This window comes from Crinia signifera, chromosome 8 (genome assembly GCF_055691185.1).
Source record: "Crinia signifera chromosome 8, ASM5569118v1, whole genome shotgun sequence".
Taxonomy (NCBI): Eukaryota; Metazoa; Chordata; class Amphibia; order Anura; family Myobatrachidae; genus Crinia; species Crinia signifera.
The window spans coordinates 22,983,247-22,998,211 of record NC_139224.1 but is presented as its reverse complement, the minus strand read 5'-3'; the positions used below and the strand labels follow the sequence as shown (position 1 = coordinate 22,998,211).

Genomic DNA, 14,965 nt, shown 5'->3' with positions numbered 1-14,965 from the left:
CTGGGATAGCATATTTACCCCCCCCCAGACAATTTGCATGTTTAACATACAGCCATGCTTGATGGACTAATGACCTGCAATAATTTGTAAGTATGCTAGGCAGGGGGGTGCCAGATGACTCACCAACAGTTGGGATTCAGATGGACATTGGGAGCCCAACAGTCAGAATCCCGACTTACACAGGCTATTTTCCCTTGACCCCCGTAGAGGGAGAAAAGAATAGGTGTCAAACTCAGCAAACCCGCAAGGGGCTTGAATGCGCTCGTCCCCTTCGGGATCCCGGTTGGAGAAACGACCATCAGAATCCCAACTGTCAGAGATCTGTACCATACCCAGGCAGGGATGCTGTGTTAGCCAGCAAACAGTTCATGCACTTTTTTCAGAACTAAAACCTAACAGTGTGGGTGGGTTTCCTCCGGGAACTCCACAATCCCAAAATATACTGGTATGTCAATTTTATCCGGAAAAAAAAAAAAGCTCCATTGGGGCAAGGACTGTCCTGAATGGCCAACTAATCTGTGTAATGTGCTGAAAAATATATCACATACATAACTGGTGATAAATAAACAAATAAATAATTGGACCACCAATGAGACAAGACAAACTATGTTCAACTGTGGATGAAATGCAAATCCCTGGTGACTCGTAAGTATGCTAAGCGTACACATTAAAGATCTGAACATGCCTCGTGCCCCACTGAGGGACAATACGTTTATGAGTAAGGGGTCACCAGTAGACATGCCCATGAGTTTTTTCTTTCTGTGTAGCTTGTACACCTACTGCACGGACTTCTAGATTACCCACATGAGCTCCACTGCGCACGCTCAGGGCTCAAATGGAATTATTGATCCTACAGAGAATCTGATGACTCAATGCTCATTCACACAGGAGGAACTAACAGCGAGGAAGAAAGCAGTCCCTACATTATTCCATCCATGGTCCAACATACACTCTCTACGGGAGCAACTAGTCCTGTTAATTGTTCTATTTGCGCTCACGCCTGTTCTCTTCCAGCCTGATCTAGACTTCAAGGAATCAAGGACCATCTCTAGTTTAATTGGGAAGATGCCCGGCGTAGGCTGCCGCTTTCCTATATGCTCGGAAGACCGCCATCTACAACCAGCAACCGTACATTTACGTTTATGCCAATGAAATCGAAGCTGCCTCTCCCTCTCTCTCTCCAATATAGTAATTGTACTTATGGGTGGGAATTTTTGACATTGCGTAGTAGTGATTCATTTTTGGGCCATGCATCGGATCGGGATCGCATTAAAAGGGCAGCGAAATGGCCCAAAACACGGCCGATTTACATACAATCAGTCGAGATTGTATCTAAATTGGCTCGTTTTGGGCCATATCGTCCTGGTGTGTGCCCCACATTAGTCACAGTGGAAGCGGACACATTGTGGGCTGAACCACCGTACACTAGGAGACAAAGCTCAGTGATGTCACTGGTGCCTAGTATATTTATAGGCTGAATATTGTCTCAGCTCACAAAACAACTACCTTTATTCCGTTTAGGTCAGCAACACCAATGGGAATTAAAAAAAAAATAATATATATATATATATATATTTATTTTATACCAATTTTTTTTTAAACTTGATTCTAATGCTAGTGTTAGGACATTTTTGGTGACAAAATTAATTTGAACAGGATTTTCATAATCAAGTTATTTCTTGATTATGAAATCATAATTTCATAATATACAAGCATTGGGTAGACACCACTAGGTCGACTTGAGTCTGGGTCGACATGGGTCATTAGGTTGACACAAGCATTAGGTCAACATGGGCAAAGTTGACAGTCAAAAGGTCGACATGGGGTTTTTCACAGTTTTATGACCCGAATGTCGACACTGGACATGGCCACAGTTTAAAGTGCACCGCATCCCCTCGCTGTGCTCGCGATGCTTTGGGCACCACGCGCTAGTGGATGGTAGGGCATGAAATACCGCCTGTTGGCACATGTAGGCTTAAAAAAAAGGTGAAAAACCCCATGTCGACCTTTTGACTGTCAACCTTGCCCATGTCGACCTAATGATTGTGTCGACCTAATTACCCGTCGACCTTAACCCATGTTGACCTTCCTGCATGTCGACCAAGTGGTGTCGACCCAATGCTTGTCGACCTACTTGTTATAGACCAAATGACCGTATCCCATCCCTTTATATGCCTCAGAGCCCACTCATACCCCTTTATATGCCTCAGAGCCCACTCATACCCCTTTATATGCCTCAGAGCCCACTCATACCCCTTTATATGCCTCAGAGCCCACTCATACCCCTTTATATGCCTCAGAGCCCACTCATACCCCTTTATATGCCTCAGAGCCCACTCATACCCCTTTATATGCCACAGAGCCCACTCATACCCCTTTATATGCCTCAGAGCCCACTCATACCCATTTATATGCCTCAGAGCCCACTCATACCCCTTTATATGCCTCAGAGCCCACTCATACCCCTTTATATGCCTCAGAGCCTACTCATACCCCTTTATATGCCTCAGAGCCCACTCATACCCCTTTATATGCCTCAGAGCCCACTCATACCCCTTTATATGCCTCAGAGCCTACTCATACCCCTTTATATGCCTCAGAGCCCACTCATACCCCTTTATATGCCTCAAAGCCCACTCATACCCCTTTATATGCCTCAAAGGCCACCCTACCCCTTTATATGCCTCAGAGCCCACTCATACCCCTTTATATGCCTCAGAGCCCACTCATACCCCTTTATATGCCTCAGAGCCCACTCATACCCCTTTATATGCCTCAAAGCCCACTCATACCCCTTTATATGCCTCAAAGGCCACCCTACCCCTTTATATGCCTCAGAGCCCACTCATACCCCTTTATATGCCTCAGAGCCCACTCATACCCATTTATATGCCTCAGAGCCCACTCATACCCCTCTATATGCCTCAGAGCCCACTCATACCCATTTATATGCCTCAAAGGCCACCCTACCCCTTTATATGCCTCAGAGCCCACTCATACCCCTTTATATGCCTCAGAGCCCACTCATACCCCTTTATATGCCTCAGAGCCCACTCATACCCCTTTATATGCCTCAGAGCCCACTCATACCCCTTTATATGCCTCAGAGCCTACTCATACCCCTTTATATGCCTCAGAGCCCACTCATACCCCTTTATATGCCTCAGAGCCCACTCATACCCCTCTATATGCCTCAGAGCCCACTCATACCCATTTATATGCCTCAAAGGCCACCCTACCCCTTTATATGCCTCAGAGCCCACTCATACCCCTTTATATGCCTCAGAGCCCACTCATACCCCTTTATATGCCTCAGAGCCCACTCATACCCCTTTATATGCCTCAGAGCCCACTCATACCCCTTTATATGCCTCAGAGCCCACTCATACCCCTCTATATGCCTCAGAGCCCACTCATACCCCTTTATATGCCTCAGAGCCCACTCATACCCCTTTATATGCCTCAGAGCCCACTCATACCCCTTTATATGCCTCAAAGCCCACTCATACCCCTTTATATGCCTCAGAGCCCACTCATACCCCTTTATATGCCTCAGAGCCCACTCATACCCCTTTATATGCCTCAAAGCCCACTCATACCCCTTTATATGCCTCAGAGCCCACTCATACCCCTTTATATGCCTCAGAGCCCACTCATACCCCTTTATATGCCTCAAAGCCCACTCATACCCCTTTATATGCCTCAAAGCCCACTCATACCCCTTTATATGCCTCAGAGCCCACTCATACCCCTTTATATGCCTCAGAGCCCACTCATACCCATGTATATGCCTCAGAGCCCACTCATACCCCTTTATATGCCTCAGAGCCCACTCATACCCCTTTATATGCCTCAAAGCCCACTCATACCCCTTTATATGCCTCAGAGCCCACTCATACCCCTTTATATGCCTCATAGCCCACTCATACCCCTTTATATGCCTCAGAGCCCACTCATACCCCTCTATATGCCTCAGAGCCCACTCATACCCCTTTATATGCCTCAGAGCCCACTCATACCCCTTTATATGCCTCAGAGCCCACTCATACCCCTTTATATGCCTCAAAGCCCACTCATACCCCTTTATATGCCTCAGAGCCCACTCATACCCCTTTATATGCCTCAGAGCCCACTCATACCCCTTTATATGCCTCAAAGCCCACTCATACCCCTTTATATGCCTCAGAGCCCACTCATACCCCTTTATATGCCTCAGAGCCCACTCATACCCCTTTATATGCCTCAGAGCCCACTCATACCCCTCTATATGCCTCAGAGCCCACTCATACCCCTTTATATGCCTCAGAGCCCACTCATACCCCTTTATATGCCCCAGAGCCCACTCATACCCCTTTATATGCCTCAAAGCCCACTCATACCCCTTTATATGCCTCAGAGCCCACTCATACCCCTTTATATGCCTCAGAGCCCACTCATACCCCTTTATATGCCTCAAAGCCCACTCATACCCCTTTATATGCCTCAGAGCCCACTCATACCCCTTTATATGCCTCAGAGCCCACTCATACCCCTTTATATGCCTCAAAGCCCACTCATACCCCTTTATATGCCTCAAAGCCCACTCATACCCCTTTATATGCCTCAGAGCCCACTCATACCCCTTTATATGCCTCATGATCCATTAATTCTACTTTATATCCATCAAAATCCCATCATCCCTGTTCTAGGACATAAACCATTTATAAAGAACCCCCAGATTCTCCCTTGTGTATCTAAGAATTCTCTCTGAGCAGGATATACTAAAGGAAAAATGCAGCCAAACCCCAGTTTTCAGACTTTGGATACATTTTCTCTATGTACTAAACTCTGGTCACCATCGGCCAAATGTAATAGTCTTGGAGTTTGACGACTGTGCAGGATGCCTAGTAAGGGAGTACCCTTTTAAAAAAATCCTTCAAGTTCAGTCAGCATCCAACACAACAGCTGAACTCAGACCCTATAATATTTGGGCTCATGGTTATAGAAGCTTATGGTATTCTTTTCTCATTATACTTAGAGGGATCCAAACGGATTCCTCCCCACATGCACACAGGGACTGCTGGAACCAAAACCCGGAATAGGCAATGTTTATTGGAGTCGGTTTACAACAGCTGTAAATGCATACTTACCCACTCTCCCAGAAGTTGTGGGAGACTCCATGTTTTTAGGATAGTCCGCCGCAACCCCTGAAGAATGGGTGCTCCTTCTGCAATCCACCTGCTTCCTAGGGATACGTAGATAAAACTGCGAAATGCGGGTCTTCACGGAGGAGAGACGCTTAATGACACAAATTGTTGTCATTTTAGCCTGATGATGTGCTTACTAAGCCCCACCCCCGAGGAGCCCCACTGTGTAACCTCTCTGGGCTCCCCCAGATGTTGTTTAGAAAAGTAGGTAATTATGTGTAGAAGTAAACAAATGACATCTACTCTTTGACATTTACGCAAGTGTTAACAAGAGGATTTTCATTCAGTATAAAATTCAGCATCTATAAAGCTTGTGAATATTTTTTAAAGTAAATAGTTCAAGTTGTAACTGAATATTTGTTGAAACAATGCGAAGTACTGGCTTATAGAAGAAGAGCTGTTTACCATAGCAACCAACCAGATTCTATTTACCATTTATCTAGCATCTTCTATAGGATAATTGTATCCGTTTGGTTGCTTACAGGCAACATCTCCACCTCTACAAACCCGGACTTTATTAAATATACTCCTAAATCTTAACGTGAAATGCCAGCAAATATTAAAAAATAAAAAATGTACAAAAAGAGAAAAATATTAGAAAGAAAAAAAAAAAGATTTTTTTTGGGCGAGTGGGCGATTTATTTCTAAAATCAATTACATGAAAAAAAAAAAGCGACTTTTTAAAAAAAAATCACAAATAATGATTTAAAGTGACAATCTAGAGATCAGAGACAGCAGTATTACAAAGAATCCGGTATGAATGACATTTGGTACGTTCCCAATTTGATCACACATTGGGTATTACATTCTCCGTCTAATGCACTACTACCTTTCCCTGAATAGCGCATTGTCATTTTACCAGTGCTCTCGGAAAAAATGCGATTTCTAAGGAGACTCTGGCTTTTCTCTCTCTCTCTCTCTTCTTGTCGGCTGCAAAGACTCCAGGAGTGAAGATAGATAAAAGAATGGGCAGTCATTTGAATCAGTGAGTGACAGACTGGGCTAGTTCCCTGTATACATTAATAAATTAGAATTTTAATTGTGTCTCTGACTACAGGAGATGCTCCAGCAGCCTAATATGTACCAACAATTGCCAATGCTACGGAATCTGTATTGTGGCTTCCTCTGCGGACCCGGGCGAAACAATTCCCAGTCTGACAACGAAGCCGTTTAGTTTGATCCTTTCAACTTATTTGAGTCCTGACAAATAAGCTCACAGCTGAAAGGTCAGCGCCACCATATTTCATCCTCTCTCCGGTTATTCCTGAGACATCTGCACAACAAAGCAGTCATTTCAGTACCTGACTTTAGACCTGGCTCACACAATTGCTAGTTACAATTGGCCTCCGGTGGAAGTCTATTGAAAAGGCATAAGGATCAGCAAATAAAATATTTTTAGAAGTGATAATTCGCGTCGCTCGGCTCCAGATATTTCTCGAGACGATATTGGAAATGACGGATACAGGCTGAACATCCGCCGTGGCTGGAATGCCTGAGCATTTGTGCAGAATACTTTATTTAATGTATGCTTTACAATATGTCTGTAGGAAGTGTAATATTATATATACATTACACTTCCTACAGATATGCAAATCCTTGTTGCGGCGCTGACAATCTCCGAACCAATCCGATGCGCTCAGGACCGCGCCATTGGATCACAATAGAAAGTAAAAGACACTTTTCATTCGATTTCAAATCGCTTTAGTGTATGGGAACATTTATAGTATTAATGGTAATCTATATATAAAAGGCTAAGTACTCCACACCTTTACGAGGTGAAGTAGCGCCACTGACCACTAGAGGCCACTCGACAGCCCAAATTACTCTTAAAAGAGGCCATAACAGAAAGTGAATGCAATTTTTGCAGGGACACTGCTCTGTTTCAAACTTGCTGGATATGGTGAGATGGAGCTGTGGAGTCAGATATTTGAGGTAGGAGCAGATAGGGACTGGAGGTGGGGGTGAAGAGTTTTGGGGCTAAAAACTGTCACAGCTCAAAGGTAACCCTTTGAGTGTCAACATTGCTTTGAGGGATTTGCAAAATATCTTCTAAAAATGCCAGGGTTGAAGTCGCAGGATATGAATCATTTTAGTTATCACCTGCAAATGATCTGGTTAATTAATTTAAGTTTTGTTAAACAGTGCGCCATAAAAAGAGCAGTTAAAGTAAAAACTGTCACAGCTCAAAGTGAAAGTACATTGCAGAAGCCATCATTTTGATGGTATTAAATAGTTCCCACAAAACACAAATGTGGTAGAATGTGCCAAATATAAGGATAATTAATCTATCCATGCTTTGGGCAGCACGGACGGTGTAATGGTTAGCATTACTGCCTCACAGCGCTGAGGTCATGGGTTCGATTCCCACCATGGCCCTAACTGTGCAGAATTTGTATATTCTCCCACCGTGCTTGCGTGGGTTTCCTCCCACAACCCAAAAATATACTGGTAGGTCAATTGGTTCCCAAAAAAATGAACCCTAGAATGTCTGTGTGTGCGTGTACATATGGTAGGGAAAATAGATTGGGTACTTGTTTCCTAGCACGGCCACAAATCTTGGCCATCGGGGGTAATTTTAGTGGCCTGCGATGCCCCCGATTTTTCCATTGAAATGCATTGAAAACAGTGAAAAATCGGGTCGGTCGCGTCGTGTGCGCCTAAAAATGCTTAAATGGTCCACCCGCGATGGCCGCGATTTCCCCATAGGGAACAATGTTAAATGCCTCAATTTACCCGCGATTACCCCGATTTCCCATAGGAAACAATGTTAAATGGGTCAATTTACCCAAATCATCATAGGGAAGAATGGTAAATGGGCCAGAAAGCCCAAAAAACCCCCCTGACCAGTGAAATGTCCCCCCAAAAGTAGTTCACGCCACCCCGCGATGAACGTGAACCCGAAGCGTGGCGAGCGCAGCGAGTCCGCGAGGGGCGGCGGTACGCGTCCTCCGACCTTTTCATACCCCCACTATCCACTAGGGCGTGGAGTTGAGAATAGAATAGTGTGGCGAGCGCAGCGAGCCACCGAGCCCGAAGCGTGGCGAGTGCAGCGAGCCCCGCGAGGGGACGCGGATACCTTCACAGGTAAACGCGTCCCTTCACGGGCTTCACAGGTATCCGCTGCGCTCGCCACGCTTTGGGCTCGGTGGCTCGCTGCGCTCGCCACACTATTCTGTTCTCAACTCCACGCCCTAGTGGATAGTAGGGGTATGAAAAGGTCGGAGGACGCGTACCGCCGCATCTCGCGGGCTCGCTGCGCTCGCCACGCTTCGGGTTCACGTTGATCACGTGGTGGCGTAAACTACTTTTGGGGGGACATTTCAATGTTCAGGGGTGTTTTTGGCCCATTTACCATTGTTCCTATGATAATTTGGGTAAATTGAGCCATTTCACATTGTTTCCTATGGGAAATCGTGGTCATCGCGGGTAAATTGAGGCATTTAACATTGTTCTCTATGGGGAAATCGCGGGCATCGCGTCTGGCCCATCGCACCCGATTTTTTTGCGCATGCGATGCCCGCGATGGCCCAGATTTTACCCCCGATGACCGCGATTATGATCGTTGTGGCCGTGCTAGGAAACAAGTACCATAGATTGTAAGCTCCACTGGGGCAGCGACTGATGTGAGTGTTCAAATATTCTCTGTACAGCGCTGCGGTATATGTATGCGCTATATAAGTAACTGTTAATAAATAAATAAAATGTAAATATGTACCAGTATTCGAAGCAATCTACAATACAACACATACAAGCAGTTTTATTTAATCAATGATCCCTACGTTCTTGAACCCTATTATTCCAGTCCAACTCCCCTCAGGGAAACCCACCAGGCACATAATTCAACCAATGAAACACTTATGTTTGGCCCATACCAGTGCGTAATAATAAATGACTTTTAAACTTTATCGATGGAACAACACTTCTTTTCCTAGCAATATTAGTAAAGTACCGTGCAGGCCATGGATGTGCGTACATCAGCCGGTACCGCTGCCACATCGTTATTAAACAATACATGTTGCATTGAGTAAGCCTGTAACGTGGGAATGCTCTCGTTTTATGCTGCGATAAATACATTTTGTTTTCCTGCTCATTGTGGTCAAGTCTGCAGCTCTTATCTTTCCAACCTGCTCAATAAATCTCCCCGGAGTCCTCACCTTGCCTAGTAAAACAATAGTGGGCAGTAACTTGGATAAAAAGCCTGGATCACTAAAAGTCAATGAGGCCCTTAGAACGGCATTATTATTACAACAGCTTAGTTAATTATTAATACAAAACCAAACTTTCCTGAGATGGGAAGAGAGACGGACTATCTAAGCATCTACAAAAATCCATATTTTAGTCAATAAAAAGTATTTCTGGTGTCTTCAAACAAACTGCACCTGCCACCTGCCATGGGGCACCAGAAGACCCGCCTACTTTCCCAGACATCCCGGACATTCCAAGAGAGTAGGCATGTATACCCTAACATTCACAGTGCCTAATACAAAAGAAAGAGGAGAACGTCAGAGCCGGCTAAGACCCCCGTGGCCCCTAGGCAACAGTTACAACCTACTTTGTGCAAAATAAAAAAAAAAATTAAACTAGATATGTTAAGTTTAGCCAAAATGTTGACATACACTTGGTTAACACTGACAAAAAGCTGACACAAGCTTAAGGCCGACATGGCAATATCATAATTTATTTATATAGCGTGATAAGGGTTCCACAGCACCGAACAATACATATGTGAGCAAAAACAACGACTTACAGTACAAGGCCATTTAGGACAAGTACATGGTAAATACAGATGGCTGCACCAGGGGACCAGACAAGTAATTATTAGGGTGGCAGAGAACTAGGGTTAGGTGCCCTTCAACGGAGTAAGGTAAATATATATAGTCTAAGAGAGAGAAAAAACACACGAGGAGCAAGAGCCCTGATCGCAAGACCTTACATTCTAAATAGTTGGCACATGAAAAAGTTTTTCACAAAAAAGAGTTTTTCATGACTTTTTTTAAATTTTGTCGTCTTTTATATACTTCCATATGGGCACTGACTGGGTACGGTAAAGTGTGCCGAGTGCAGCAGTAGTGTAGCAAGGCACCTGCCCCAGCATTGCAACAGGAGTAAAAACCTGGCCCAAGCATGGCGAGAAGAGCAAGGCACCTGTGGCCCAAGCATGGCGAGTAGAGCGAGGCACCCGGCCCAAGCATGGTGAGTAGAGCGAGGCACTTGGCCCAAGCATGGCGAGTAGAGCGAGGCACCTGTGGCCCAAGCATTGCGAGAAGAGCGAGGCATCTGTGGCCCAAGCATGGCGAGTAGAGCGAGGCACCTGGCCCAAGCATTGCGAGAAGGGCGAGGCATCTGTGGTAGAAGCATGGCGAGTAGATCGAGGCACCTTGCCCAAGCATGGTGAGTAGAGCGAGGCACCTGGCCCAAGCATGGCGAGTAGAGTGAGACACCTGGCTCAAGCATGGCGAGTAGAGCGAGGTACCTGTGCCCCAAGCATGGCGAGTAGAAGGAGACACCTGGCCCAAGCATGGCGAGTAGAGCGAGGCACCTGTCCCAAGCATGGCGAGTAGAGCGAGGCACCTGGCCCAAGCATGGCGAGTAGAGCGAGGCACCTGACCCAAGCATGGCGAGTAGAGCGAGGCACCTGACCCAAGCATGGCGAGTAGAGCGAGGCACCTGGCCCAAGCATGGCGAGTAGAGCGAGGCACTTGGCTCAGATTGAAAAGTGAAGCGAGCCATGGACTACTTTAGTTGTATGTCCACTTGCTCAGATGTTGACATTAACACCAAAAAAAACTGTGAAAAACTCATTGACCTTTTCATTTGCCGACCTTTTGATGCAACCTATCGACCGTCTATCTAGACATCGTAGACCCTTTACTCAGGAACCGTTACATACATGTAATCAGAGTCCGCACTGGAAGGTCTATAAGTTATAATCAGAACAATCATAAACCAACAGTTATTAGACAGCATCAGGGTCTGGTAAGAGGTTTTTGTCAAATTCACCTTCAGGGACTATTAATGACTACAGACAGTCCCCTGTGCATCTTGTACAGTGGTGCGCTGCGCAGAGACTATAGGCCGGGGTGAGCGAGTTTATCCAGTAGACAACAGACCACATTTGGCAGCGTTCAGCTCCAGCTGAGCCAGAAAGGCTGATGTATATGTAATCTGTCTACAAACACTCCTCTATTTCTTCTCCTCCTGATATATTGTTTCTTTTGCAAATAAACTCCTCTTACAAGAGACAGGTCAGCTATTTCATTTATCAGTTTAGGGTGGGTGGGGGTTGGGGCAGGCAGATCGTTTGGGAATCTCAATTTATTTGTGCTTCATTCTAGGTTAAGTAGCAGTTTGGCATGAAAGCTTTGCACTGTAATATCATCTGTCAGCGGAGGATGGGAGTTGCGGTCCTCTGGAATTGGAAAGTTCATGCTGGGGGGGGGGGGGGGGGGTGTCATAAGTGCTATGTTGCTACTGCTGGCTGGCCCATTTACAATAACGAAAGCAGTCTTGTTGAAAAATTGTCACCGCACTGAACTTTTGCCTTTCTTATTTATTATGTCCAATTGGATTTAATTAGAAGTGCATGTGAAACGCGTCGGGTGGGGATCTAGAACATCTGTCTGCTTTGTGGCTGATTTTACAATTACAGGTAATTAATATCATCCTTACAGTACATATCGGGCTGCTAATTCTATAGATTGTAAGCTTGCGAGCAGGGCCCTCATACCTTTTGACTTTTTTTTTGTTTACAATTGTTGAGTGTGCTTTATATGTGGAGTTTGTCTATTACTTATTGGGCCCATACATTACTGGAGAATCAGGGCAATTCCCCCTTCTCCTGATGTCTGGGTTGGGGGATCGTGGGGAAATCCTCAATCAGGGATTTTTGAAAAAAAAAAAATGTTTTTCCTGCTTCCACAATGGACCCCTGAACATCCATGTCCGCTGATCAATGTTGTTAATCGGCAGGGAATTACCCACAACATATACAGTATGGCCCTCATTCGTTACGTTGTGGGTTTTGGCTTTTTCATTATTTACCGCAGAGTAATAAATACACCAAAAAGAGAGCCAAACGTTAACTGGTATAATGGAAGAAATAAACTGAGAACGCAACAACGGTCCTAGAAACAATGATGCATCTTTCATTTTTACTCTATTCCCGGCTCATTCTAGCATGACTTAAAGACACGTGTTGCACATGTGAAAGAGTTAACATACATACTAAAGATTTAGGTGGAGATTTACTAAAGCTTGTAAAACAGACAAGTACTGCTGTTGCCTATAGCAACCATCCATATTCTGTGTACCATTTTCCAGAATGCAATAAGCAACGCCAGTCCACCACCAGACTGAACAAAAACATTGGTACATCTGCTATCTGGATGATAGATCTACCCAGTCTAGTAAATAGGTTGATACACATTAAGTCGACAAGACCAAAAGTCCTTAGGTTTGAAAGGTTGACGCTCTAATGGTCAACAGTTTTTTTGGGGGGTTTAGAATTCACTTTACTATCCACATGAACCATTAGTACAGCGTTAGCAGAGTAGGCACCTTGCATGAAGCTTGGTGAGCCCTCAAGGACCTGGTGGTGGTCACTTGTGGTGGTCACACAACATAATATACTCAAAGTGTGGCAAAAAAAAAATGTTGTACCTGTCAACCCTAACCAATGTTGACTTTTTATCGACTATGAATCTAGATATTGTAGATCTTCTATATCACACCCAGTAAATCTACCCCTAAAAAATCCCATCTTTGACCAGCACACGCTGTACATTACATCGCTCTGTTAGAGGAGCATTATGGTGGGAATGTGTATGGAGTATAACAACGTAAAAAACGTAAGAGTACTTGGCCTGGAAAAAAACGGACTTGAAAGACAATTTTCCTGTTGACCTGATGAATAACACGGACCTGGACTCAATCTAACATCTCATGATTGGACCTTTAACAACTTTTTGGGTTTCAGAGACATGACAGCAATGCAGAAACCTCTCAAGACCATGATGGGCCCCTTGGGTTGGGCAAGGGGCTCATTCCAACACATGTAAACTTCCAATTTCCCAAGTCTAAAATAAAAATGCTAGTTCCTACCTGGAGGGATGGTTGCTTGTCATTCCTCTTGTGGGCCTTTGCTCCGCTCACTTGTTGCTGGTGTATTAATAGCTGCCGTGCAACATGAAGAGCCTGAAATGGAAAAAGAAAACAAAGTCAGTGTGAAGCTACGCATGAGACGCCAACATCCTTTATCACTAGAAGTGGGCCCACATCTCAACGGAGGATGATTTACTTACGGAATGACTAACACGTAGGGGTAAATTTACTAAGATGGGATGTTGACCATATCAACCAATCAGATTCGACTTCTTCTTTATTTAGCACCTTGTAGAAGATAATAGAGTCTTCAATAGACCCCCTACTGTATCTTGGTAAATTTACCCCCGAATAGTTCCGTAGCTCAGAGCAACCCCTTGAATGCTTTCATTTACAGGTGCTGGGAATCTCCACTATTTTGGGTGGTTCCTAGGCGGTCATAATGAAGCAATAGAAAATATACAACTTCTTTAGCAGAGGATGAGGCTGATCATTCAAACTGCATATTTATTGGACGATGCAATGTGTAGTTTATGAGTCACTGTGATTCTGGCTGATTCGGCGTGGTTGCATTTGCGCAATGTTGCAGAAACCAATGAAAACCGCTTTGCCTGTTTTTTTTTTTTTATGAATTATTAGCATTGATATTGGCACATGCACCACATATTTAAAACACTCCGCACCCCCCGATGCTTGGTTCTGTACGGCTGTGTAGAGGCCTGCAACATAGAAATGTGACTCTGCACATATACTGTCCCTAGGAGGTTTGCAGAATGGGAGTTTGTACACACAAGTCAGGCAGTTGGTCCAAGGCTTAATGGTCCTGCGTTACAGAGCATCAACCAATGAACGACCAGCCCATCCATCTTCAAGTAAGCTGTAAGTTTTATTCCCTTTACTGATAATAATCATACTTCAATGAACACCTTCCGCGGCATCACCGGACTCTTCACACTGCTCTGACCGCCGCCACCTACAGCGACTGAACATCATGTGGAAATTGCCTAATATTATGTATCGGGATGTAACCGGAGTCCATTTGCAACAATTCTACCAAATGATTTCTCTCACCTTGGCTGAGTCCTAGTGGACTGCGCAGGACATTAGCTCTGTCACACAACGTAGAAGTGACAGCCGGACTAGGGCCTGTTCTACCGTCATTTCAGACACATATAAATAAGGACTTTCTCAGTGAAGCAGCAAACGTCTAACACAAGAAGGACGAGCATGCTAAGACTTGGATAATATATGTCAGCTTGAAAAATGTTCCACGGTTTTTTTTTAAGCTACGGTGCAGAGAGCGGGTTCTGTCTGTTCAGACAAAGTTTGGACAAGTGCAAATACTAACTAACTACTAATGCTAGGTACACCCCAGAACCAAGGGCGTAACTACCATAGGTGCAAGGGGTGCAGCTGCTATGGGGCCCAGAGCTGAAGGGGGCCCATCTTTGCTGTCTAACTAATATTAATTACATACATTTATCACCATCAGTTGCTAAATAGGGGGCCCTTACAAACTTTTGCTATGGGGTCTACAAATATGTAGGTACGCCTCTGCCCAGAACGATCCTGATCATGAGCAGATCATGCAATGGTTGCCAACGATCTGTTGGAGCACAAGATCTGCATATGATCTGATCCCAATCTGATCTGGATCCAGTTGAATAGATCTTTTACAG

The 14,965-nt window shown here is 44.8% G+C and overlaps 1 protein-coding gene across 9 annotated transcripts in view; it reads right to left on the bottom strand.

The window, feature by feature from the left end:
- Positions 1-14,965, bottom strand: part of FOXP1 (forkhead box P1) — a 552,073-nt gene that overhangs the window by 137,396 nt on the left and 399,712 nt on the right. For all 9 annotated transcript variants that reach the window (XM_083155991.1, XM_083155980.1, XM_083155981.1 and 6 more), the window contains one exon: positions 13,287-13,379. In XM_083155991.1, coding sequence (XP_083012117.1) covers positions 13,287-13,379 — 93 coding nt within the window. The remainder of the gene's footprint in view (positions 1-13,286; positions 13,380-14,965) is intronic.